The following is a 22,585-nucleotide window of genomic DNA, read 5'->3' as shown; positions in this document are numbered from 1 at the left end:
TGGAGCAAAATCATTGATATACAGGATTGCAGTTGAGTTTTAGCTACAAAGTCTACAAAAGCAATTAGCCAATGACATTTTACGGAGCTACACATAGAAGTAAAAGGCAAAAAAAAGAGATTCAGAGCAAGATAGTTCATCCTGTCTTTGGGTAATTTTATGTCCATGGTAGGGGTTAAACTTAAGCAACTGGAGAATGGAGTACATGATCATGCGTTGTGTCGACTGCAGCAGGGGGTGTAAATTGCCACATGGGAACTCCGGGATAACCCATAAACGGCACCATCTTGCCACCAAAAAATTGTCCAGCGCCTGCAAATGGAGAAGAAACTACTGCAGGGGGTAAGAAGCCTGGCTGAGTGTGTAAACCTTTCACTTGCTGTTCAAGTACCTCCTTCTCTGCCTTCAGCTTCTGCTTCTCATCTCGGAGTTCATTCTTCTCGGCCTACAAAATTAACTCCAGCATGATTCAAGATTATAAAAGGATACACATGCAATTGTTCCTTTTAGAAAAGATTGCAGTCATCCAATTTAATTCCCAAACAAGAGGCAGAAGAGATTTTAAGCGAGCACACCTTCAATTCATTCATCTTATCTTGCAAAATATCATGCGAATCCTTCAGTTTCCTAGCTTCCTCCCTCAACTGATTAACCATTCGGATGCAATCACTCAATATAATAGCCTTGTCGGTTTTGGATGTCCTTCCCGGTTCCAGTATAGAACTTAGTTCTTGGAACCTTGACACAACACAAAGGTCAAGTTCACATTGTGATACAATGGAAGCACAAAGGAAAGCGTGACTATAACATAGAAGAAGAAAAAACGACTGACATAGTGCTTACTTGTCATTTAATCGATCTCTTCTCATTTTCTCTCTACATGCTTTGGAGCCGGATAAGCTGCACGATCCAGACTTCGTCCTATATAGCAAATAGATAAAATTTAAATACAAGTAAATCAGATCTGAAGCAGAGTATGAAGTGAACTAACAACTATTTTATAACACATAAAATCCAAAATAAATAAATCCTAAAACCTGTAATTCTCTAACAATCATAGGGATACAGATAAGTGGGGTGGTGAATATGGATAAAGCCATGCTCCTTAAATGCATCAGAACTTCCAAGTGAATCACCAAATTCTGGACTGAGAACGATAAGTGAAGAGTCTTAGAATGCATATACATGATGGTCTTATAACAATTTTCGGTATCTACTTTCTGCAGTGTCCCTTAGACTTATAACTTGGCAAGACAGTGATTAGGAAAACAGATAGGTAAAAAAAAAAAAAATCCGATCCGAAATTCGATTCGATTAAAAAAATCTGATAATAAATGGACCGGATATGGATTTAGTGTGATCCGATCCGGTTAATATATATATATAGGCCATTACTCAAAACAGAACACTGTTAAAAAAAGAACAACACAGAACACTTTAGAATCAAATATAGAATATCATCTAAAACTTGAATTAAATTCAAATTTTAAGCTGAATAACGTTTTATTATGAATGATAATAGTATCCACCATGTTTAACAATAAATATAAATTAAGAATAACATGATTCTATGTAAAATAATCGTGCAAAAGATATATCTATATGATTCTATTCTGAATTGTAGTCTGGATTCTATAATATTTCATATTAATAACTTGGATGAGTTTGGATGTTAGAATTCATATATCAAGTTTAATTACTACTTAACTATGTAATTATAACTTTAACAAATCATTTTTTATGAAAAATGAAGTGTTATGATAGTGTTCTGTGTTGTTCTTTTTTTAAGGTGTTCTGTGTGGAGTGCAACCCTATATATATATATATATATATATATATATATATATATATATATATATATATATATATATATATATATATAAAAGATATATTTAGATATATTTAATATTATATAATAATATATTTTATTCCTGATAAGTATTTACAAATTACAACATACATTACTGATTATTTGAATATAAAATCAACTACAAATTCAGGCCCAGTCTCTGCTAATCATCTAGTTTGGTGACCTGAGTCCTAGAGTGTCGGTGGTTTGAAAACTTACAGATCTTTTTATATTTTATTTAAGAACAGTTTAGTTTGTAATTTGTTTTGAGACTTGAGATGTAATGTTTGACTTTGTAATTTAAATTTTAACATTGTTATTTACTGGTTTTATTTGTATTTTAAGTAATGTTAAAGGTTTATAAAAAATATATATATAAGTAGTAAGTAAATGGATCCGACATCCATGATCCGAATGGATATGGATATGGATCGGCGTAAAAAAAATCCGGTCCCGATCCGATCCGAATCCGCTAAATTAAATGGATATGGATATGGATTTAGGTCGATCCGATCCAAACCCGATCCATTGACAGGTCTACACTTAAGGATGTATTAATCGGAATTTTATTTTTTATTTTTAGTTATGAAATTTTTATATATTTAATTTGATTTAAAAAAATTAAAAAATTAATTAAAATTTTAAATAATAATACAAAACTTAATATATTTCAATCAGATATTTAAAATTATATTTTAAAATTTGATGGTATTCATTAGAATCTAAATCTGATAGATGCTTTATTTTATATTTTAAGATTTTTGAAATTTCACCAAGATAAATGAGATTTTTAAATATTACTTAAATCTATATATTTCATGTAGAATTCACGTAAAATCGAAATTAAATACAATTCATTATAATTTATAAACTATTATAATTCACGGAGACTCGATATGCATAATTTGTATATATCTGTGCTCTTTTTTTAATCTTCCAACTCTTCTTTGGACTTTTTTATTACAAGTTTTTCAAGTTTTTCATATATAAAATGGGTCATGTACTCCTAAAATATTTTTTCGAATATTATTATATTATTTTATAATAAAGTATGCAAGAACGAAAGTTCTGTCATCCAGATTTTTGAACCAAGAATTTGACATAATATCTAAAGATTTATATAAATATAATTTTACAAATTATTTTAATTTTTCATTACTTATTTAATTTTTTCCTTCCTAAATAAAAATAATATTGAAGGAAAGAAAATTTCAAAATTAAATAATGAAGATTATTATATATTTGAAAAAAAAAAAGGTTAAAGAATCGATAGCTGACAGAGTTACCCAGGTGCTTTACAGACCATTAAAAACATGTATGCATTCGGTTTACATTTCGTATTAGTTAATCATCGGGGATATACATTAGTAACCGGAGCCCTGTCGATAGAGTAAACAATTACCTGATCTTCGACGTTACTAGAATTGTTACCGGTACTGGAATTAATATTGTCAGCAAGCAATGGTAGTTCTTGATCAATGGTACTCTGGATAAAAAATGCCGGTTTTAAAGGTACAGCAAGACTGAGAGAAAAGGTATTTAGCATAAGCACTACTGAATCCATCGTAGGTCTCTTTTCCTTCCTAACTTGTACTTCCGTGAGTTTCATCCAAGTTGAATAGCTTTGCCATGCCGAAGTCCGCAATTTTAGGATTCATCTCTGCATCGAGCAAAACATTGCTAGCTTTGAGATCACGATGAATAATCGACGGTCTTGAATCTTGATGTAGATAAAGAAGTCCCCTAGCAACTCCATTTATGATCTTGTATCGTATCTCCCAATTCATGCATGTACGCTTCCCTGAATCTGTGATATAAATATATGTTATCATTGTTATTGATAGAAATTTAGGTACTCTATTTCCAAGGAGTACCTGTTACAACTGAAAAGACCATCCAGAATTCCAGATACATACCAAGTATAAAGTGGTCAAGACTTGCATTCGGCAAAAGCTCATAAACAAGAAGTCTTTCAGTTCCTTCGTAGCAGTAACCGTGAAGTCTAACTAAATTTTTGTGTTGCAGTTCTGCCACAATGACGACCTCGTTTATAAATTCTTGTTGACCTTGATTTGAACCTGCAGAAAGCCTTTTAACAGCTATTCGTTCACCATTTTGAAGTGTACCCTGTAATAATAAATAGACAACATAAACATAACTATACCAGAAGTGAAATAATACTATAAAAAAGTTTAACTAAGACTAGCTGTATTTCGTTGCCTCTTTCCACAACTATTTAACTAGAATTCGGGGCTCTAACCTTGTAAACTGCTCCGAAACCACCTTGTCCGAGTTTATTGCCACCTGAGAAGCAATTTGTAGCAACTTCAAGAGTACCAAAGTTATATTGAATGGATTGGATGGTCTGTAAATTCACCATGTCCTCTGAAGAAGATAGGAAAAAGTAATTGCAGAAACATTGCATTTCATGGAGAAAATTAAACCACAAACGCGATATTAGCTTGTTTGTTTAGATATTAGTATCAGTTACTTGGAATTCATCTAAAGCAACATGATGCAGTAATTTAAATAACTTACTGGGCAATATCCCAGCAGCAGTCCTCGGTTTTCCCTTTCTTTTATAGATGCAGAATAGAACAAGCAGGAGTGTAACAGTACCAACAATGACGACAACAATGATAATTATAGTTTGCTTCTTATTATTATCTGTGCCAGCTACTACAAAAAAATAAAAAATAAAAAAAATTGAACATGTTGCAGATAGCATTATCAATCCAAAAATATGCAAATGTAGTTCTTAATTTACCTGCAGGAGGTTGTTTAGCCGAAGGTGTTTGTATATCAACCGAAGGCGTCCCATCATAAAAAGGTCCAATCTCAAATCTAAGTCTACAGCTAGGTTTTAATACTTGGCCACCTGTTCTTCCACTGCAACATGTTGGAATATTTTCAATAGCCTTATCAAGGCAGTTACTGCACTGCGTCGAAGACAAGTCAGGAGTGCACTGCATAAGCCCATATATAGTCCGATCCTGTGTCGTTTGTTTTGCCGTGGCAAACTTTTGTTGAATAGCTTGTGCTTTCAAATTATCCAACATATCTCTGAGGTCTTGATTAAATTGAGCCTTATCACTTGCAACGGTACCACTGTGCATCCTAGTTGGCTCTGTCACTAAGGTGTTAAGTATAGAAGTATTCGAGTACCTTAAGAGGCACTCTTGGTACCACTCATCAGCCTCCTTTTGGTGAGGACATTGCTCTTTTAGCATGTTAATTGAGTCTTTTACACAGCTTCTGCATATATCAGGTTGAACGTCACCCCTGCAGAGCACGAGCGTGTAAACTCTGTTGGATTCTTCACCAAAGGAGGCATTGTAGAAACCAGAGTTGCTAGTGTTTGCTGCAAATAAGAGGTTGTCGAAAGCTTTGTCAAGGTTCGTTTTGTAAACACTGTTATTTGTGTAGTTACCATTAGATCCACAGACATTGAATAAATAATCGGACTGGCTAACACAGATACACCCTATTAGAACACTAAAAAAGATTAAACTCTTAATGTGAAATGCCATTAACTAGTGTCTTTGTATTATGATTCTTTGGAATACACTACAGGGTTTAGCAAATTTGTAGTAATTCCAACTCAACAAAGTCCCCAAATTTTGGTTAAGATTATAGTTGCTAGCCAGAAAGTCAAATTGCGTGTTTTTACCTAAGTTGATAGTCTGATAAATGTTCGTTCAAGAGTCTTAAAAATTATGTAACAGTGACCCTTTTAATTTTTAAACACTATTGCAGCTAGTTGATATGTGAACAGGACTGTTACTGACCTCAGGGAAGTTGCCAAACAATATGCCTACTCTTCTTTAAACACATGCCATAACTAGAACATATACCAAGTCGCGGTCAAGGCAAAATATGCAAAAGAAACAACATAGTATCTACTACGTATTATAATTTCTGAAGTCATTTAAAAGTCCTTTTCAATTTCACCTAGTCCTGCTTTTTTTCCTATGAATATTACATTCATTGATACTGAGATTGTACGTATTTCTGAGTTTTCATATATTTTCACACGTGTTGTGTACCAGTACTTAGTAGGTTGATTACTTTTTCCACTTTTCTACCTTTGACGAAGTGTACACCTCATAATTGGAGCTTGCTATTTTTTGAAGAGAAGGACAGCCATACGACATCTAAAAAAAAAAAATTGAGTCGAACAAATATAGAATAAATTAACACGTATGTCTTCATATGCAAGATGAGATGATGAGACAAATAAACGATGTTGAAATTGATGACGGTATATTTATAGATCTAATTGGAGCTTGCTATTTTTAATATTAAAATTTAGATTATAAAGAAGTGGTAATCAAGTTATACGTGTCAAACAGATAATACGGATATTGATTTGCTCATATCCGTATCCGAATCCGCCAGATATTATCTGGAATCTGTATCCGTATCCGTCAGATATTATCCGGATACAGATAATATCCAGATCCGTTTTTTCGGACATCATCAAAAACTAAATATACCGATATTAATCAAGAATCAAGATCCAAAAATTTTTAGATCTTCAAATTCCCACTTGAAACCAAAAACCAAAAACCAAACTGAATCTCAAAATGAATCTCAGGCATCAACTCTGAAACCCAAGAACCTGAAACACAAATCAACACCAACCTGAAGGGAGATTTGGGACGGTGAAGTTGAGCAGAAAAAATGTCAGTCTCAATTAGTAAAGAAAGTGTTGATTCTGGCATTGTAAATGGGAGAGAGAATGAACCTATTTTAAGATTTGGGAGTGGAACTTAGGGTTAAAACGAAGCGTGGCATGTATGTACTTTAATTTTTTTTTTTGGGCTAATTTATGTACTTTATATTTTCTTTTTGTTTTTAAGTCAATATTTCTTTTTTATTTTAAATATTATTTTTTGTTCAAAATTTATGTGATAAAATAAAATAAATTAAATATATAATAAACAATAAATATATATATAAATAATTTCGGATACGGATATTTTCGGATACGGATACGCCTATATCCATATCCGTATCCGCAATCCCCGGATTCGAATACAGATAATATCCATTTTATTTCGAATTCGGATCATATCCGCTTTTTTTCCAGATACGGTAACGGATTTTTCTGACGGATATCGGATTTTTCGGATTTTTTTGACAACCCTAGTTTGGAGAATACTTCCGGCTTTTTCAGTTTTTACATTATTAATCTGTTTATGTAAATCAGAAATACTAAGAATGCTACCTTTTGTTTAATCGTAGGACTACTGCCTTTTTTCCCATAGCTGGCCCTCCTCTATTCATATTACACTTGATTTTTTTAATATTATAAAGTAGATTATAATATTATAATAAAAATTTAATTTATATCAATAATGCATGTACTAATAATTATTATTAAATATTGTATATATCTTTTGTATTGTAGAATATAGTGTTTTTGAGATAAAAAGAAGAATATAATAGATTTTTTGTTTTGTAATCCGTGTGATTAAAATCATGAGTTGAATCGGAATTTTATTACTTTCTATATTCGTTTTAATTTAAAAACTAAACAAAGACCGCAGCAGTTCTGATTTCTGAAAGTCGAGACAACTGTAATTATATTTAAACCGTCACGAATAATGGATAACTGATTCTGATTCTCAATTAATGAAATTACGTTAAACCAGAAAGTAGGCACCATCAAAGTTGGAAACAATCTATCAAAAACAAAGGAACACCAGTGAAATAATCATCGTGAATGGAGATCGGTAATTGGATCTCTATTAATAGAGTAATCACTAGACTTGTCGCTAACTCTTGAATTATTATCATCCGCAAGCAATGGCAGCTCTGGATCAATGCTGCTCGATATAAAGAAAGCTGGCTCTAAAGGTACTGCAAGAGCTACAGAGAAGCTATTAAGCATAAGCATCACTGAATCCATAGTTGGCCTGTTTGTAACATTTTCTTGCAAACATAATAACGCGATGTGAATACATTTTATCATTTCGCGTATGGATGCTGAATTATTCTTTATTGCCGGATCTATAATGTTAGATGCAGTTCCTTCTTGCCAATTCTTCCAGACCTGAAAAAACTTAGTATGATCAAATATGATATAGCATTTGATATATGAAAATGATCATGAAATGTTTTTAAGACACAACTTACAAAACTTGCAAGGTTCTCTACATTCTCCCCGTTTTGGAAACTATGGTTCTTCTGACCACTTACTATTTCCAGAACTAATATGCCAAAGCTGAAAACATCAGACTTAGCCGAGAACTGTCCATAGAATGCATATTCTGGTGCCATATATCCACTGCAATGTACAGATAAATTATTTGACAAATTTAGTTTTTAAAATATAGTGGAAATAAATATATAATTCTTAAGCTTTTTGGCCATAAATGGTAAGATTAGATAGAAGACTTACTATGTTCCCACAATTTTGCGAGTAATTCCCTGAGTTTCATCCATATTAAATAGCCTGGCCGTGCCGAAGTCTGCAATTTTAGGATTCATTTCTGTGTCTAGCAAAACATTGCTTGCTTTAAGATCACGATGAATAATTCTTAGTCTAGAATCTTCATGAAGGTAAAGAAGTCCCCTAGCAACTCCACATATGATCTTGTATCGTTTTTCCCAGTCCATGTATGAACGCCTCGCTGAATCTTTGACATGCAAACCATATACCACCATTAATTACTAATTAATTTAGTATCTTAGAATTTTGGCAGAAACATAGGTATTCATTATTGAAAGATAACATAAACTTTAACCGAAGTGTTATAAGGGTAAACAAGTAGTACCAAATATGAAGTGATCAAGACTTGCATTAGGCACAAACTCATAGATAAGAAGCCTTTCAGTTCCTTCAAAGCAGAAACCAAGAAGTCTAACCAAATTTCTGTGCTGCAGTTTTGCTACTAATATGACCTCATTTTGAAATTCTTGCTGACCTTGATTCGAACCATTAGAAAGCCTCTTAACAGCTATTTCTTCGCCATTTTGAAGTGTACCCTGCAATAAGGAAAATAACTTTAGCAAAGTAATTTCTTTCATATAAATAAGCTATTAGTGAATGTATTATGCTGCCTCTTGTGATAATTAAAGTCGTATTTCTCTTGACTCTGTGCTTACCTTGTAAACAGCTCCAAATCCACCTTCTCCAAGTTTATTTCTATCTGAAAAGTGATTGGTAGCAACTTCGATAGTACCAAAGTCATATTGCAAAGATCCAGTGCTATTCATATCTTCCATACTGTCATCTGAAGAACAAAGTTTATGTGACTTAACCGACATATATGAGTATGCTGAAAACTCTGCAATATAACACTTACCCAGCAATGTCCCGGTAGCAGTCATCTGATTTTTCTTTCTTTTAATGATGCAAACTAGAACAAGCAGGAGTATAGCACAACCAACAATGACAACAGCAGCAATAATTAAGGTTTGGTTGCTATTATCTTCTTTTCCAGCAACTACAAAAATGTTGAAGAAAATTTACTCAATAAATTTTAATCAATCCGGAAATATGCCAAGGAAACTCATTAGTTTACCTGGTCGAGGCAGCTGTGACCGGGAGGGTGGTTGTGCATCAGTGCCAGTTGTCTCATTATAAAACTGCACAACTTCAAACCGAAGCCTACAGCTAGGTTTCAATATTTGCGCCCCTATTCTTCCACTGCAACATGTTGAGAGATATCCGATAGCGTTATCAAGGCAGTTACTGCACTGGATTGAAGATAAATCAGGGGTGCACTGCACAAGCCCGTAAATGGTCTTAAATTGCGGACCCCTTGTTTTGCCTGTAGCAAACTTCCTTTGAATTGCTTGTGCTTTCAAATCATCCAGCAAATCTCTAAGGTTTTGATTGAACTGAGCCCCGTCTTCTACATAATCTCCTCTCAGCCTCCACGTCGGCTCTGTCACAACTTTGTTTAGAATAGAATTATTCGAGTATCTTAACATGCACTCTTGGTACCACTCGAAAGCCTCCTTTTGGTTAGGACACGACTTTCTTAGCATGTCTGTTGAGTCTTTTACACAGCTTCTGCAGATATCAGGTTGAACATCGTCCCTACAGAGCACGAATGCATCCACTCTGTCCGAGCCTTCTCCCACAGAAGCATTATAAAAACCGGAGTTGCTCGCGTTTGCAGCGGAGTAGAGATTGGCTAGAGCACTGTCAAGGTTCTTTTTGTAAATACTGTTACTTGTGTAGTTACCGTCACTTGTACAGTAGTAACCCAAGCGATCAGAGTGGCCAAGTGAAATACTACATACCAGGACACTAAAAATGATTGTACATTTTACAGGACAACGTGTTAGCATCGTTGTGTACTTGTGTTATTAATCTTTTACAAAAACTCCGGGTTGCGACTTGCGAGTTTGCAGTTTGCAGTTTGTATTGTCCATATTTTCATGATTTCATCTAATTTAAAGCGATACAGGTCCTTGCTAGCGGAGGAGTCAGTTTGCGCGTCTCTGCGGAAGATAAATAAATTAATAGTATATATATTGTTGAATGTTAGTTGAAGTGTCTCCAAAACCGTAGTGCCTTCTATGCGACCCTGTTTGAGTTGAATAAGAATTTACATCAGTTTGGTTCAATGATTTGAAGATTTCAATTCCAGAGGAAAGTGCCTAGGGGTTGTGGTAACCTCTTTCTACAATCTACATCTCAGCTCCTAATTCGGGGGTTTAATTTCAAAAGCTGTTCGCAAGAAGCTAAAACTCAATTTTAAAAGCAAAATTTTAATATATATTATATTATTACGTGGTTAATGAATCTTAAATAAGCTGTTCAAAGTTAACGTCGGGACGGTGGAAGTATTTTACGGCAAATTAGATGAAATTGAAATTGGCGTAAAGAAGGCCCAGTTTAACTTTAGGATTACGGCTGCTTTCAAAAATTTAAGTATGTCACTTATTGCAAATTTAACTCAAATTAGTCATTTATTTGAAATTTTTTTATCAAAAATATCATTTTATTGTAGTCGAAAATTTTAAAATATTATATATTGAGTTTCACACATTTTCTATGAGTGGTATTACATCCAAATGAAAGATTCCAAGTTCTAATCTATATTATCTTAATGAGCGCTAGTGGATAGTTTGCTTTTCCAATACAAAATAAGGGTACTTCGGTAATTTTCTTTTTTTTTGCCTGCTCCGACCCGTTAACCCGTTTGTAATTATATATATTAATTATTAATTGTAGAAAACTAATTTGAAGGTATTAAAAGTGTGCTATGCTATGATTTATTGAATTTTTATATTGTTCTACTTTTTTAATTCGTATTAATGCTTGGGATACCAAACACATAAGCTTTACATATAAAAGCGTGTTACGTATGGAAATGTTTAAATAGTAGACTTTATTATGTATTACACTTGCTAAATCAATCCCATAATCGGTGCTAGCATTTGAAAATGTGATATATCCGAATATACACATGCCTTCATTGCATAATGAGTAATCGAATTCAAAATTCAAAATAATTATTAACTTCCTATTTATTTCGGATTAATAATGGAAAGACTTCTTAAGCAAGAAGATTTTTTTATATGATATAGCTTTCAAAATTCAAAAACTGTAAAGCTACCTATTAAGCTACCAATCGTTTTTTCTTAAAATATTTAAAATTAAAATACAGCTAAAATATTTCCACAAGATTACATTAAAAAAAGGTAATGTTATGCCCCATTAAATTTGTTAATTAGTTATTTTGATTTTTTACTTTTTTATTTTGATTAATTTAATTGATATCATATATACGTGTAAATCTGTATATTTGCCTACCTTTAATTGTAATTATTCACTTTCTATTTCCTCCGATTAAATATGGAAAGACTTCCAAAGCACTCTGAAATTTTTTTTGTATGATATTATACTCAAAATACAAAATTCAAATTTCACTATATTAATTATTAACTTCCTAACGCTTTTGAATTAAACATGGAAAGACTTCCGAAACACTCTAAAAGATTTTTTTTTACGATATTGCATTCAAAATTCAAAAATTGAAAAGTTAATTTACTTCTTGAACTACTAATCGCCTATTCTTAAAATATTTAAAATTAAAATACCGCTATAAAAATTTCCACAAGATTACATTTAAAAAATAATATATTATTACACCATTAAATTTGTTAATTAGCTATTTTGATTTATTACCTTTTTATTTTGATTAATTTAATTGATTTCATGTGTACATGTATATCTCTTTAATCTCTTTAAAAAGATTTCACTAAATACACGTATATACGGTACTTTATTATATGCACACACGTATATACGGTACTTTATTATATACTTACGAAGCTTACGGGAAACATCTAGAATACAGAACACAGACAATGGTAACATTTTCAAACCAAGCGGTACGGATCTTCCACTTGCCGATGGCTTCCTCAGCAATCCTCTGTCTCTGTTGGCCGTGTCCTTTGTAACAACAAACCAATTTCAAATTTCATTGTTATAAACAAAGCAATCTCCATCTCTACAATTCTGGCTACAGTTTTGTCTAATATCGGGTTAGTATGAATTTTCATCTCCATTTTTTTTGTTTTATTACCATTGCTTTGAAATGCCGTTAATTTCCTCATCCTTTCTTTGTTCGATCCTAAACTTATAATTGCAGTTTGCAGATATGGATGGAGACAATGATAAACTGATAAGGAACAAGTTTGCAGTGTGCAGGTCAAATGTTTGATGAAATGCTCGAACAAGTTTTCAGCAACATGATGGTAATAATTTTCAAACATTTGTGTTCCTAAATTCTTTTTGACCAATAGAATTTATTTTTTTTTGATATAGTGACAGCTAATTAAACTTTCGAAGGTAATTTAATAATCATCGAGGGAGAGTTGGGCTCATACATGTGTAAACTGTAAGTGTTTAGTTTGTTGCATTCTATTTGGTTGAGTAATGTAGGTCGTTACCCGCCTCTGCTTAGTCTTATGTTTGTTCTCTCTTTTAGCATGCTCTATATAATGGTATAAGGTTCTTGCTTTCTACATTAAAAAGTATAAATGTTTTGTAGTATAAATATAAGAATCATATCGAAATTAAAATCTATTTGGGTCGTAAATGGCCAAAAATAACTTGATTGATAGATGTTTGTTGGTTGATCATGACGAGGTGAATGCTTCAGCATACTAATGACTTGGAAAAGAGTAGTGATTAGGATACTTTACGGTGGTGCTAAAAGAGGGATATGATGTAATCAAGAGGAGGTGAGTATTTTTGAGCTAGAATGAATTAGCATAGTTTTTATGCAGTAGATACATGATCTGATTGGTGACAGATGTTCCTGCACCTGATATGAGAACAATTTCATATCCCTACAATATAGTTTTAGCTAATTGTGTATATAATCTTTTATATAATGCAGTGAAAAATAATTTGTAAGGAGTTAATATTGTTCAAGGTTTATTATTATTGAAATTTATGTTCTTTAATTTCTTTGTGGCCAAACAGACAATGGTGAGGATACTACAGGGATACTTGAAGTTTCATGGCTACTAACCAGCAGTAGTAACCGAAAAAAACCAGCAGGCATACAAGGATTCCGGTTTGTCATGATTCATATTTTAGCAATTTTGTTATTATTGAAATTTATGTTATTTATTTTCTTTGTGGCCAAACAGACAATGTGAGGATACTACAGGAATACTTGAAGTTTCATGGCTACTAACCAGCAATAATAACCGGAAAAAACCAACAGGTATACAAGGATTCCGATTTGTCATGATTCATCTTTTAGCAATTTTTCTCCAATTAAAATCCAATTTAATTTCCTTTGTTACAATAATCTTTAAGTGATTCAGTTTCTCATAATTTAGGAATTTGCTGCTATCATTAGATTTTAGATTTGTTGCTATCAGTAGTCTCCAATCAAATGCTTCTGATTTCGAAACTAGACATGAAAACACAATAAACTCAGGTATCATCTCATATTTCATTCTACTATTCAATTTACAGTAAAAATTTAATGTGAATTTTTCGTCTTAAACCTACACTTATCAGTTCAAAAGTGAAGAGGCAGAGGTCTAGGCATAATTAACTTTTGGAAGTTAATTATGCCTAGACCAGGTGTCAACAATATGATAAATTCCCAAGAACCTCTCCTTGCTCCTCGCAAAGCGCCATTAGTTGGTAATTTTTTTAAGGTTGGTATGAAGGATCATGTACATTGCCAAATTTCACAATGTTTATATCATCTGCAGCTCTAGATGCATAGGTAGAGGTCAAGTGTTGAAAAACTGTTGGCACTGAGATTTGGCGATGAAACTGACAACACAACCAAAAATATTACAGGAACAGAAGAAGGTGTCATTTACCTCTACGCAGTATCATACTCAAATTATACCATATAACTAAGAATTTTTTTCTCTTCTCCTTCATTTGCAGCTTATGTGACTTATCCGTATACTAATGGTGGAACTCACGTGTCTCCGAACACTTCCGGTTAGTAGTCCATCATTCTTTTATCTTATATGATCCGATACTAATTTCAATCTTCATGTTCACTTAAGAGTGTAGGACTCCAAGTAGCACTCTAACGTTCCGGAGATCAATGATGAGGAAAAGCAATTCTCTTCGCAAAGCATGAAGATTTATGCACCTCATAACATGTTTGAATCTCCAGGTTCTCCTTTCACCTCAACCTGGTGTTTTGACACGACTACATGAATCAGAAATCCTTAAGAGTGTAGGACTCCAAGTAGCACTCTAACGTTCCGGGGATCAATGATGAGGAGAAGCAATTCTCTTCGCAAAGCATGAAGATTTATGCACCTCACAACATGTCTGAATCTCCAGGTTCTCCTTTAACCTCAACCTGGTGTTTTGACACGACTACACGAATCAGGTATTAAAAGCATCAACATTCCATGTGTACGCAATAGACAGAAGCACATTCCGTTGTCAACAGCCATTTTCTTCTTCAAGTTTTATGGTTCATAATCATCACTCTGGTATGCAGGTCATTCTTATTTTGAAATTGGTCACCTAAAACCCAGTTTGTAATAGATATGATACTTTAGTAATTAAGTATGCACCATGGTATATTCTCGATAAAAGTTAGCTTAAATACAAGATAAATTCACTGATACCAGAAGTTCGCTCTGTTCTCAGCAGGAAAATTGAACATGGCTTCTGCATTGTTCCGGGGTATCGCAGCATTGGCTGGGAGTTTAATTGGCTAGGGGTATTACCTTCTTCATTTTACAAGGATATTTCAGTGAGCACTGCTTTTTAGTAATTTTCCGGTTCTTTTTACTTTTTTTGTAAGACGTTCTTTTATTGTTTTATGACATTTAACTTTGGTATTATCTAATAAATAGGTGTTCTATTGTTTTCTTCTTCGACTTTGGAGAAGACATCAGTACTACTTGGAAAACATCAGCACAATCAAATTGTTATTGTTTGTTGTTGATCATCATTTACGGATGTTGTATTTCATTGAACATAGAATTGTGTTTTTATTTTCAAGGTGTGGTCAGTACTCCATACTGTCGGGCATCCGACTTCAGGCCTGGATAGACTACTGACCTGTATGTTCTGTTTTTTGTTTTTTCTTAATTCTGTTTCAGATAAAAATGCGATATTAATCACTACAAATAAGTTTTTATCCGGTATTTCAAATCATTTGTCATGTTTAACAAGATCTAGATTACAATTTAATTTGAAACTGATAATAATCTTCTCTTCTCCAGATTTCTAATTCTTGAATCTTATTGTCGTCCACAGGTTGGTATTCTCCTATCCCCATGATCGGTTACTATTGTTTCGATTGATTATTACACAATATCTCTTTAAATAAGAATTATAGTTTTGTTAATTCTGATTAAGCACAGGTAGCTATATTCTGAGTAATTCGGTCAACAGGATTTCATTCTGCAGGCAGATGCACAAGTAGGTATCGTCTTATACTCCCAACTCATCAATTTCATTTTTTTTATGGTGCAAATAACCATTCCAATATAGAATTTTAACTTGAACATTATCCTACAAGCTTTAGACAACGTTTGTTCTGGACAAAGTCACATGTATTCTGTAGTACTTTACTTTGACCACATCAGGTTTTGATCACACAAGGTCCTCATCCTGATCAAGGGTTCAGAGGGAAAGAGGTGCAGATGAAAGGCAAAAATACTTTTGCAGCTCCAAAGAATGTCAGGCAACTTGGTTATACTAGCAACATCAACACAAAACCTGATGTGGTCGGGGAAGTTGCAGACGAGCAGCCGAAATCTAATGACAAGTTTAGAAAAATGTTGTTGAGAAAATGAAAGAAGAGAGAAGTAATACCATAATGATGGTCATGTAATTCCTCTGGGGTCGAGCTATACAAGATTTTTTGTAGTAGATATTAGTAGTTTGACCTCGGTTCCTAGATTAGCTTTGCACGAATACATTCTGTTACGTGTGTTAATGTTATCTGATTATATGGTGCATCTTACTAATGTTACATGAAGGTGATTGCCTAATGGAACCAACAAAGACAGAAAATCTTCTAATTATAGAAATTCATATGAATGAATGGATTCTGCTTGGTCTAGACCTACACCATTGATATGAATGTCAGTGACTTTTTTTCTGGGTAAGATATCAGAATTTTATTATTATATCGGAGAATCTTAAGTGGCTGCATCAGCAATAGCTTGATCAGATGACAGTAAAAGAACCTGAATGACTAAATATAAAGTAGCGAATGCCACTTAGCAAAAGAGAAATATAGACCGAGACATGGAGAAAGATAGCTATATTATTTCATTTAAAATAATATTGAGTTTGTAATTTACTTTTTTTTGGTCTAGGAGTTTGTAATTTATTTGATATCATCATTTAAGAGAATATTTGTATTAATTTTATTAATTGTATATTGTAATTTTATTCAGTCCAAAAAAGTGATTTTTTAAGTGTGGTAGAATGTTTGAGCTTTTCTTTGAATAGACATGTAGATAAATAAAATAATGCTTAATAGAATTTTATAAAAATTAATTTCTTTTTTCAATGTTTCACATGAAAATAATTATTATTTTTAATAAAATAATATTTTGATGATGTATATAATATTTATTCATAATAATAATAAAATAGTAATTTAATTTAATTTGACCCATGTCATTTATAAATAAAATAAATTAAAGTAATAGAAAATTTATAATTGATTAAATAAAATATTTATAAATTTTATAAAAATATTCTCTTAACATATATATAGGGTTTTGATGTAACTAATTTCCAAAACAATAACAAAAAAACAATATAAAAATATATAACAACAAAACAACAAAACAATATAAAAATATATGATTTAAAAGAAAAAAAAAAGCAAAATCTTAATGGATGCACTTAGAGCACGCGAAGCGCGGGCAAAAATACCTAGTATATTAGAAAATATTTTTAGATTTTCAAAGTTTATCTATTATTTATTTTTATTTAAATCAAACAAAACAATCAAAAAATTAAAAATAAATAATTGATAAAATATTAAAAATCTAACAATATTATCTAAAATACTAGAAATCGAAAATCTTTTATTTGGATATAGTAACATTCATAAAAAATGTGTGAAATTCAATATATAATACTTAAAAAATATCGACTAATGATAGAATGAAATTTTTTAAATTAATAACTTATTTGAGTCAAATTTATAATAAGTGATCTAATTAAAAAATTTGAACACAATCAGTGAAGTGTAAACTAGCTGATACTTACTCCCTCTATCACTCTCATTTCTTTACCGTTACTGGGATGTCCCTCTCATTTCTTTACGTTACTATAAATAGTAAGTTTTTCCCATCATTATACCCACTATCTTCCTCCACTATCTCATACTCCCTCCGTCCCTATTTATCTGTCCATTTTGGATGTAAAAATTTGTCCCTATTTATCTGTCCATTTATACTTTCAAAACTAATTTAATGATAGTTTTTCAAATATATCTCCATAATTTCAATTTTCAAGGCTTGACTTATTTAAAACTTGGTTGAATTCATGTTTTCTAAGACATAAAGTAGGGGTATTCCACCATTTTCAAGATATTAATTAGTGGTATTTAATGAAAAAGTTTATACAATCAATTATTCCTTGGTATGTGTTTTTCTTTTCAAAATGGACATATAAAAAGGGACGGAGGGAGTATTTAACAATAAAAACTACTATTACACCCACTACTTTCCTCCACTATCTCAAATCTACTATTAAATATTGATAGATCCCACCACTTTACCCACTTTTCATATGAATTTACTCATTTTTCATATATTATCTTGGTCTCCGTGTCCCCCTTCAATGTAAACAATTGATGGGGACGGAGGGAGTAACACTTTTAACTCTATCGATATGATTCCCTACCAACGCGATCCACCCAACGTTGCTTTTGACAAAGCATTCAAATTAGAGCATCTTTCTTGGAAACCAAACTAGTAGGAGCAGTAACAATGAATAATGCCAATTCTAGATCTCAGCCTCCTTCAAAATGAGCGAGCTCAACCCTAGAACACTTGATAGCCTCTCCTCTCCTCTCCTATAAATACCAACACCGTTCATGATATTCATTACCAAAGCTTCTACTTATATACCAAAACAATTTTAGGCTTTTCCGACGGAGCTGCTTTTGTCGTAGAATTAGCACGGGAACTGTGGAGGATTACCCAAACAAATTCATCACCATAAGGAAAAGCGATACCGCTTCTAGTATGAACTTGTGTTGATTGTCTTTATGGTGATTTATTTGTGTGGGTAAATTTACACAGTAAGTGCTTACACGAGACAATATTTTCGATACATAATGTTCAGTGTATGTTTAAATTGTTTTATGCCGCCTGATTTTTCTCCACGAGTTTTTGTCGATTGATAATCCGGTGTCCGGACCAGTTTTCGAGTACTCGTCAGTTGTCTTCAATTTATTCGAACACGGTTCAGATCATGCGATTTACATATTTATATTTACGGTTTGGCTAGTGTGTGCCCATGGGCACATGCTAAGGGCGGAAATTTTTGTATATAGGAGATTTTGATTGGTGTGGTTGGTGTATTTGCAGGGGGGTCCACCAAGCCAATCAAAATGATCCAAGCACAAAATTTTCCTGATAGAAAAACCGTTATATTTAACATCTACAGTAACTGATATTGGAACTTAAGATTTGTTTAGAAAACAACAGGAAAGAAAATATGACTCCAATTTCTCACCGGTGGCTAAATCTTTTCCTCTTTGGGGTTTTCATTTGCGAATCTACTAATCCAGGGGCTGTTTGGTTCATCTTCGGTTAACAAGATTCAAAATTTCAAATTAATATGCTGGTCTTTGAATCAACAATTTTGTTATATGGAATGAGAATATCATTCTCGATTGGTAGTTAAATCCACAACCATGAGTTACTGATTTTCATTCCCATTCAACGCCCCTTAACGTCTACTTTTAAGATCTGGGGTTTTCATATCTCAGATGCGTAGTTTGTTCAAGCGGACCTGAACAAAATCTGTTAGTAAAAAAAGACTGGAGCAATATCATTGATATACAGGATTAGGGGTGATCGCGGTGCGGGCGGTGCGGTTTTTCGCTAAAACCGCGAACCAAACCGCGCATGCGGTTTGGTTGAAAACTCAAACCGCAACCGCACCACGCTATCATAAAAACCGCATAAACCGCACCACAAAAATGCGGTGTGGTGCGGTGCGGTTTGTGCGGTTTGTATGTTTAAGATTAAATATTTTTAATTCGAGTTCGAAATAAAATTTAAATATACAATAATTAAAACTTTTTTTTAATGAATTTAGTTGATATTTGTCATTTCAAAACTACAACAACTACTGAACAACACAAGCAAAATTGTAAATATGATAATAAATATGAGTACTAACTACAAAAAAACATGTTATAATAATATAATCATTTCACACAAATTTGATATAATAGTAAAGCGAGATTGATAAAATAATAATTAACTATTATTTAAAGAGATTTAACAAATATATATAACATAATTATAAATAATATATATGTATGTAATATAATTTCATTTGACAATTACTAATATATATATAGAGTTAAGTTCAATGGAGACCACATTTTTTCTGGAGACTTGGAGACCACATATGTTCTGCAAGTAAAATATTTCATAAAAACATTGCAAAACGTATAATTTTACAAATCATGTTCTCCGAAATCATTATTACATTTAAAATCTTGAATATCATATAAGTTTTACATGTAGAACATTACAAAATGTTTTGTTCTATGAAATATGTTTAATTTGCAGAACATTTGTTCAACTTGCAAAACATGCATTATCTACTTATTAAACATTGATGATCTTCAACAATTTTAATGAATACATGATATTTGTAGAACATATTTTACAAAATAATGTATTTTACAGTGTTTTGATTGCAGAATATACGTGGTCTCCGAGGTCTCCGATAAAAATACGGTCTCCATAGAACTTTCCTCTATATATATATATATATATATATATATATATATAATATTGCGGTGCGGTGCGGTTTGAACCGCACTACTAATATGTCAAACCGCAACCCGCACCGCACCGCGCGGTTTGTGAAAAATTCAAACCGCAACCGCGCCGCGAAAATTAAAAACCGCGTTTTGTGGTGCCAATTACATTTTACGGAGCTACACATAGAAGTAAAAGGCAAAAAAAGAGAGAGATTTAAGAGCAAGATAGTTCTTGGCACGGGTTAAACTTAGGCAACTGGAGAATGGAGTACATGATCCTGTGCTGTGTCGACTGCGGCAGGGGTTGTAAATTGCCACATGGGAACTCCAGGATAGCCCATAAATGGCATCATCTTGCCACCAGAAATTTGACTAGCACCTGCAAACGGAGAAGGAACTACTGCAGGGGGTAAGAAGCCTGGCTGAGGGTGAAAAGCTTTCACTTGCTGTTCAAGTATCTCTTTCTCTGCCTTCAACTTTTGCTTCTCATCTCGAAGTTCTGTCTTCTCAGCCTAATACACATGCAATTGTTCCTTTTAGAAAAAATTGCTGTAATCCAATTTGACTTCCAAACAAGAGGTATAAACAGATTGTAAACAAGCACACCTTCAATTCGTTCAGCTTATCTTGCAAAGCATCATGCGACTCCTTCAGTTTCTTAGCTTCATCCCTCAACTGATTAACCATTCGGATGGCATTACTCAATATAATAGCCTTGTCGGTTTTGGGTGTCCTCCCCGGTTCCAGTATAGAGCTTAGTTCTTGGAACCTTGAGAGTTGAGACAATACCAAAGGTCAAGTTCACATAGTGATACAATGGAAGCGCAGAGGAAAGAGTGATGATAACATAGAAGAAGATAAACTGATTGACAGAGTGCTTACTTATCATTTAATCGATCTCTTCTCATTTTCTCTCTACATGCTTTGGAGCCGGATATACTGCACGATCCAGACTTCATCCTATATAGAAAATAGATAAAATTTAAATACAAGTAAATCAGATCTAAAGCAGAGTATGAAGTGAGCTAACTACTACTTTTAAACACATAAAACCCAAAATAAATAAATCCCAAAACCTATAATTCTCTAACAATAGTAGGGATACAGATAAGTGGGCTGGTGAATAAGGATAAGCAGATGCATACCTCTTTCTGGAGCCATGCTCCTTAAATGCATCAGAACTTCCAAGTGAATCACCAAATTCTGGACTGGGAACGATAAGTGAAGAGTCTTAGATTGCATATACATGATGCCATGATGGTCTTATAACAATTTTCGGTATCTACTTTCAGCAGTGTCCCTTGACTTATAACTTGGCAAGACAGTGATTAGGAAAACAAATATGTATCCATTTGCTCTGATGGTCTGTTACTCACTCACTCTGTTTTAACTCACCATTGGCAGCCTCCTACAAAGTGGTCTAGGTTTCTGATGATGAGCCAACCTATCGTACATTTTCTCTTACCCTGTATAATTTTGCCTAACCAAATAAAAGCCGCGGCAAGTAGAACACTAAAGTTTTACAGTTTTAAAGGGATAAATTAGCAGGAATAGCATTAAGAAACATGTCAAATTTCCTTAATGTAAGATTTAAGGCATATTGCGCAGCATCAGATAAATTATTTCAAGCACAACAAAAATAAGATCAGATTCTTAGAGCAGAAATGTATATCAAAAACTTTGATGACAGGAATGAAGCCAACACACTGAAATTCAACAAAAAGGAATATATAAGCTTTATGGAAATTCGGATTTTATATGCCAGTTTAACCATTCCTAAATCATCGAGTGTAATGTGTTTAAAGATACAATCATAGATTATCAAACAGCTAAATCAGTATGAAATTAATATAAACCAAATTTTAAACACAAATGGCCATGAAATTCATAAAATCCTAAACAGAAATAGAATGATCTTTGATGACCGGGAAAGACAAGAAAAAACCTTAGTCCAGTAGTATCCGTAAAATCATTGGCGTGCCACTGAAAATGAGCTTGAAAAGAAGGAAAATCACCACCTGGAACAGGAACACTGTCTAGCAATCCATAACCGAACATCCAATTCGAGTTATTCTCCTCTGTCGACAACATCCCGGAGAGGGGCAGAGGAAACTGAAGAGAACTATATGTGATGATGGTGGGAGGTGGTTGTCTGGTTGGACAGAGTTGATAAGTAAGCTTTGTATTGCTGCTGGCGGGCGTTTAGTTTTTCCAAGTTGTAAGAAATTGCACGTGAGAATATGTTTTTCAGCATTTTTGACAACGTGAAGTAATTTAATACATA

General features: G+C 33.0%; 3 protein-coding genes and 1 long non-coding RNA gene across 13 annotated transcripts; 1 reads left to right on the top strand and 3 right to left on the bottom strand.

Moving 5' to 3' along the window:
* On the bottom strand, positions 1-22,524 carry LOC108208623 (transcription factor bHLH115). Of its 2 annotated transcripts, none has more exons than XM_064088309.1 (5): positions 22,247-22,518; positions 21,447-21,509; positions 844-921; positions 576-738; positions 1-445 (listed from the first exon to the last, which is right to left on the bottom strand). In XM_064088309.1, the coding sequence occupies exons 1-5, from the start codon at positions 22,390-22,392 to the stop codon at positions 182-184; spliced, it is 714 nt and encodes a 237-aa protein (XP_063944379.1). In that variant the 5' UTR covers positions 22,393-22,518; the 3' UTR covers positions 1-181. The 2 variants fall into 2 exon arrangements, with proteins under 2 accessions (XP_063944379.1, XP_017234648.1); XM_017379159.2 differs by lacking the exons at positions 1-445; positions 576-738; positions 844-921 and adding exons at positions 20,427-20,813; positions 20,908-21,070; positions 21,184-21,261 and having other exon boundaries at positions 22,247-22,524.
* On the bottom strand, positions 3,318-6,644 carry LOC108208621 (cysteine-rich receptor-like protein kinase 10). Of its 2 annotated transcripts, none has more exons than XM_017379157.2 (6): positions 6,494-6,644; positions 4,617-5,210; positions 4,388-4,528; positions 4,110-4,234; positions 3,766-3,976; positions 3,318-3,656 (listed from the first exon to the last, which is right to left on the bottom strand). In XM_017379157.2, exons 2-6 carry the CDS (start codon positions 5,077-5,079, stop codon positions 3,433-3,435), a joined length of 1,164 nt encoding a protein of 387 aa, XP_017234646.1. In that variant the 5' UTR covers positions 5,080-5,210; positions 6,494-6,644; the 3' UTR covers positions 3,318-3,432. The 2 variants fall into 2 exon arrangements, with proteins under 2 accessions (XP_017234646.1, XP_063944378.1); XM_064088308.1 differs by having other exon boundaries at positions 4,388-4,525.
* LOC108207808 (cysteine-rich receptor-like protein kinase 44) lies at positions 7,438-10,212 on the bottom strand. The gene is made up of 7 exons (XM_017378239.2): positions 9,382-10,212; positions 9,163-9,303; positions 8,963-9,090; positions 8,632-8,842; positions 8,256-8,493; positions 7,991-8,141; positions 7,438-7,907 (listed from the first exon to the last, which is right to left on the bottom strand). Exons 1-7 carry the CDS (start codon positions 10,154-10,156, stop codon positions 7,569-7,571), a joined length of 1,983 nt encoding a protein of 660 aa, XP_017233728.2. The 5' UTR covers positions 10,157-10,212; the 3' UTR covers positions 7,438-7,568.
* Positions 12,171-16,395, top strand: LOC135150850 (uncharacterized). 8 transcript variants are annotated; one of them, XR_010289266.1, is made up of 9 exons: positions 12,171-12,361; positions 12,469-12,574; positions 12,645-13,554; positions 13,673-14,159; positions 14,241-14,297; positions 14,366-15,072; positions 15,176-15,385; positions 15,548-15,581; positions 15,689-15,907. It is a non-coding gene; the product is annotated as an uncharacterized LOC135150850 (long non-coding RNA). The 8 variants fall into 8 exon arrangements; XR_010289269.1 differs by adding an exon at positions 15,930-16,395 and having other exon boundaries at positions 13,673-15,072; positions 15,689-15,750; XR_010289267.1 differs by adding an exon at positions 15,914-16,395 and having other exon boundaries at positions 13,673-15,072; positions 15,689-15,750.
* Positions 22,525-22,585: the final 61 nt, after the last annotated feature.

The sequence above is a fragment of the Daucus carota genome, chromosome 2, assembly GCF_001625215.2.
Source record: "Daucus carota subsp. sativus chromosome 2, DH1 v3.0, whole genome shotgun sequence".
Lineage (NCBI taxonomy): Eukaryota > Viridiplantae > Streptophyta > Magnoliopsida > Apiales > Apiaceae > Daucus > Daucus carota.
This window is presented reverse-complemented; position numbering and strand designations above follow the sequence as displayed.

Excerpts from the sequence above, each read along its gene's own strand:
- LOC108208621 (XM_017379157.2), bottom strand. The coding sequence starts at position 5,079 with ATGCTAAAAGAGCAATGTCCTCACCAAAAGGAGGCTGATGAGTGGTAC. Across the intron at positions 4,529-4,616 it reads GGCTAAACAACCTCCTGCAG|TAGCTGGCACAGATAATAAT; the intron begins GTAAATTAAGAA and ends ATTTTTTTGTAG. Across the intron at positions 3,977-4,109 it reads GTTTCGGAGCAGTTTACAAG|GGTACACTTCAAAATGGTGA; the intron begins GTTAGAGCCCCG and ends TTATTATTACAG.
- LOC108207808 (XM_017378239.2), bottom strand. The coding sequence starts at position 10,156 with ATGCTAACACGTTGTCCTGTAAAATGTACAATCATTTTTAGTGTCCTG. Across the intron at positions 8,843-8,962 it reads GATTTGGAGCTGTTTACAAG|GGTACACTTCAAAATGGCGA; the intron begins GTAAGCACAGAG and ends TCCTTATTGCAG. Across the intron at positions 8,142-8,255 it reads CGCAAAATTGTGGGAACATA|TGGATATATGGCACCAGAAT; the intron begins GTAAGTCTTCTA and ends TGTACATTGCAG.
- LOC108208623 (XM_017379159.2), bottom strand. The coding sequence starts at position 22,392 with ATGTTGTCGACAGAGGAGAATAACTCGAATTGGATGTTCGGTTATGGA. Across the intron at positions 21,071-21,183 it reads AGAGATCGATTAAATGATAA|GTTCCAAGAACTAAGCTCTA; the intron begins GTAAGCACTCTG and ends TCAACTCTCAAG. Across the intron at positions 20,814-20,907 it reads ATAAGCTGAACGAATTGAAG|GCTGAGAAGACAGAACTTCG; the intron begins GTGTGCTTGTTT and ends CATGTGTATTAG.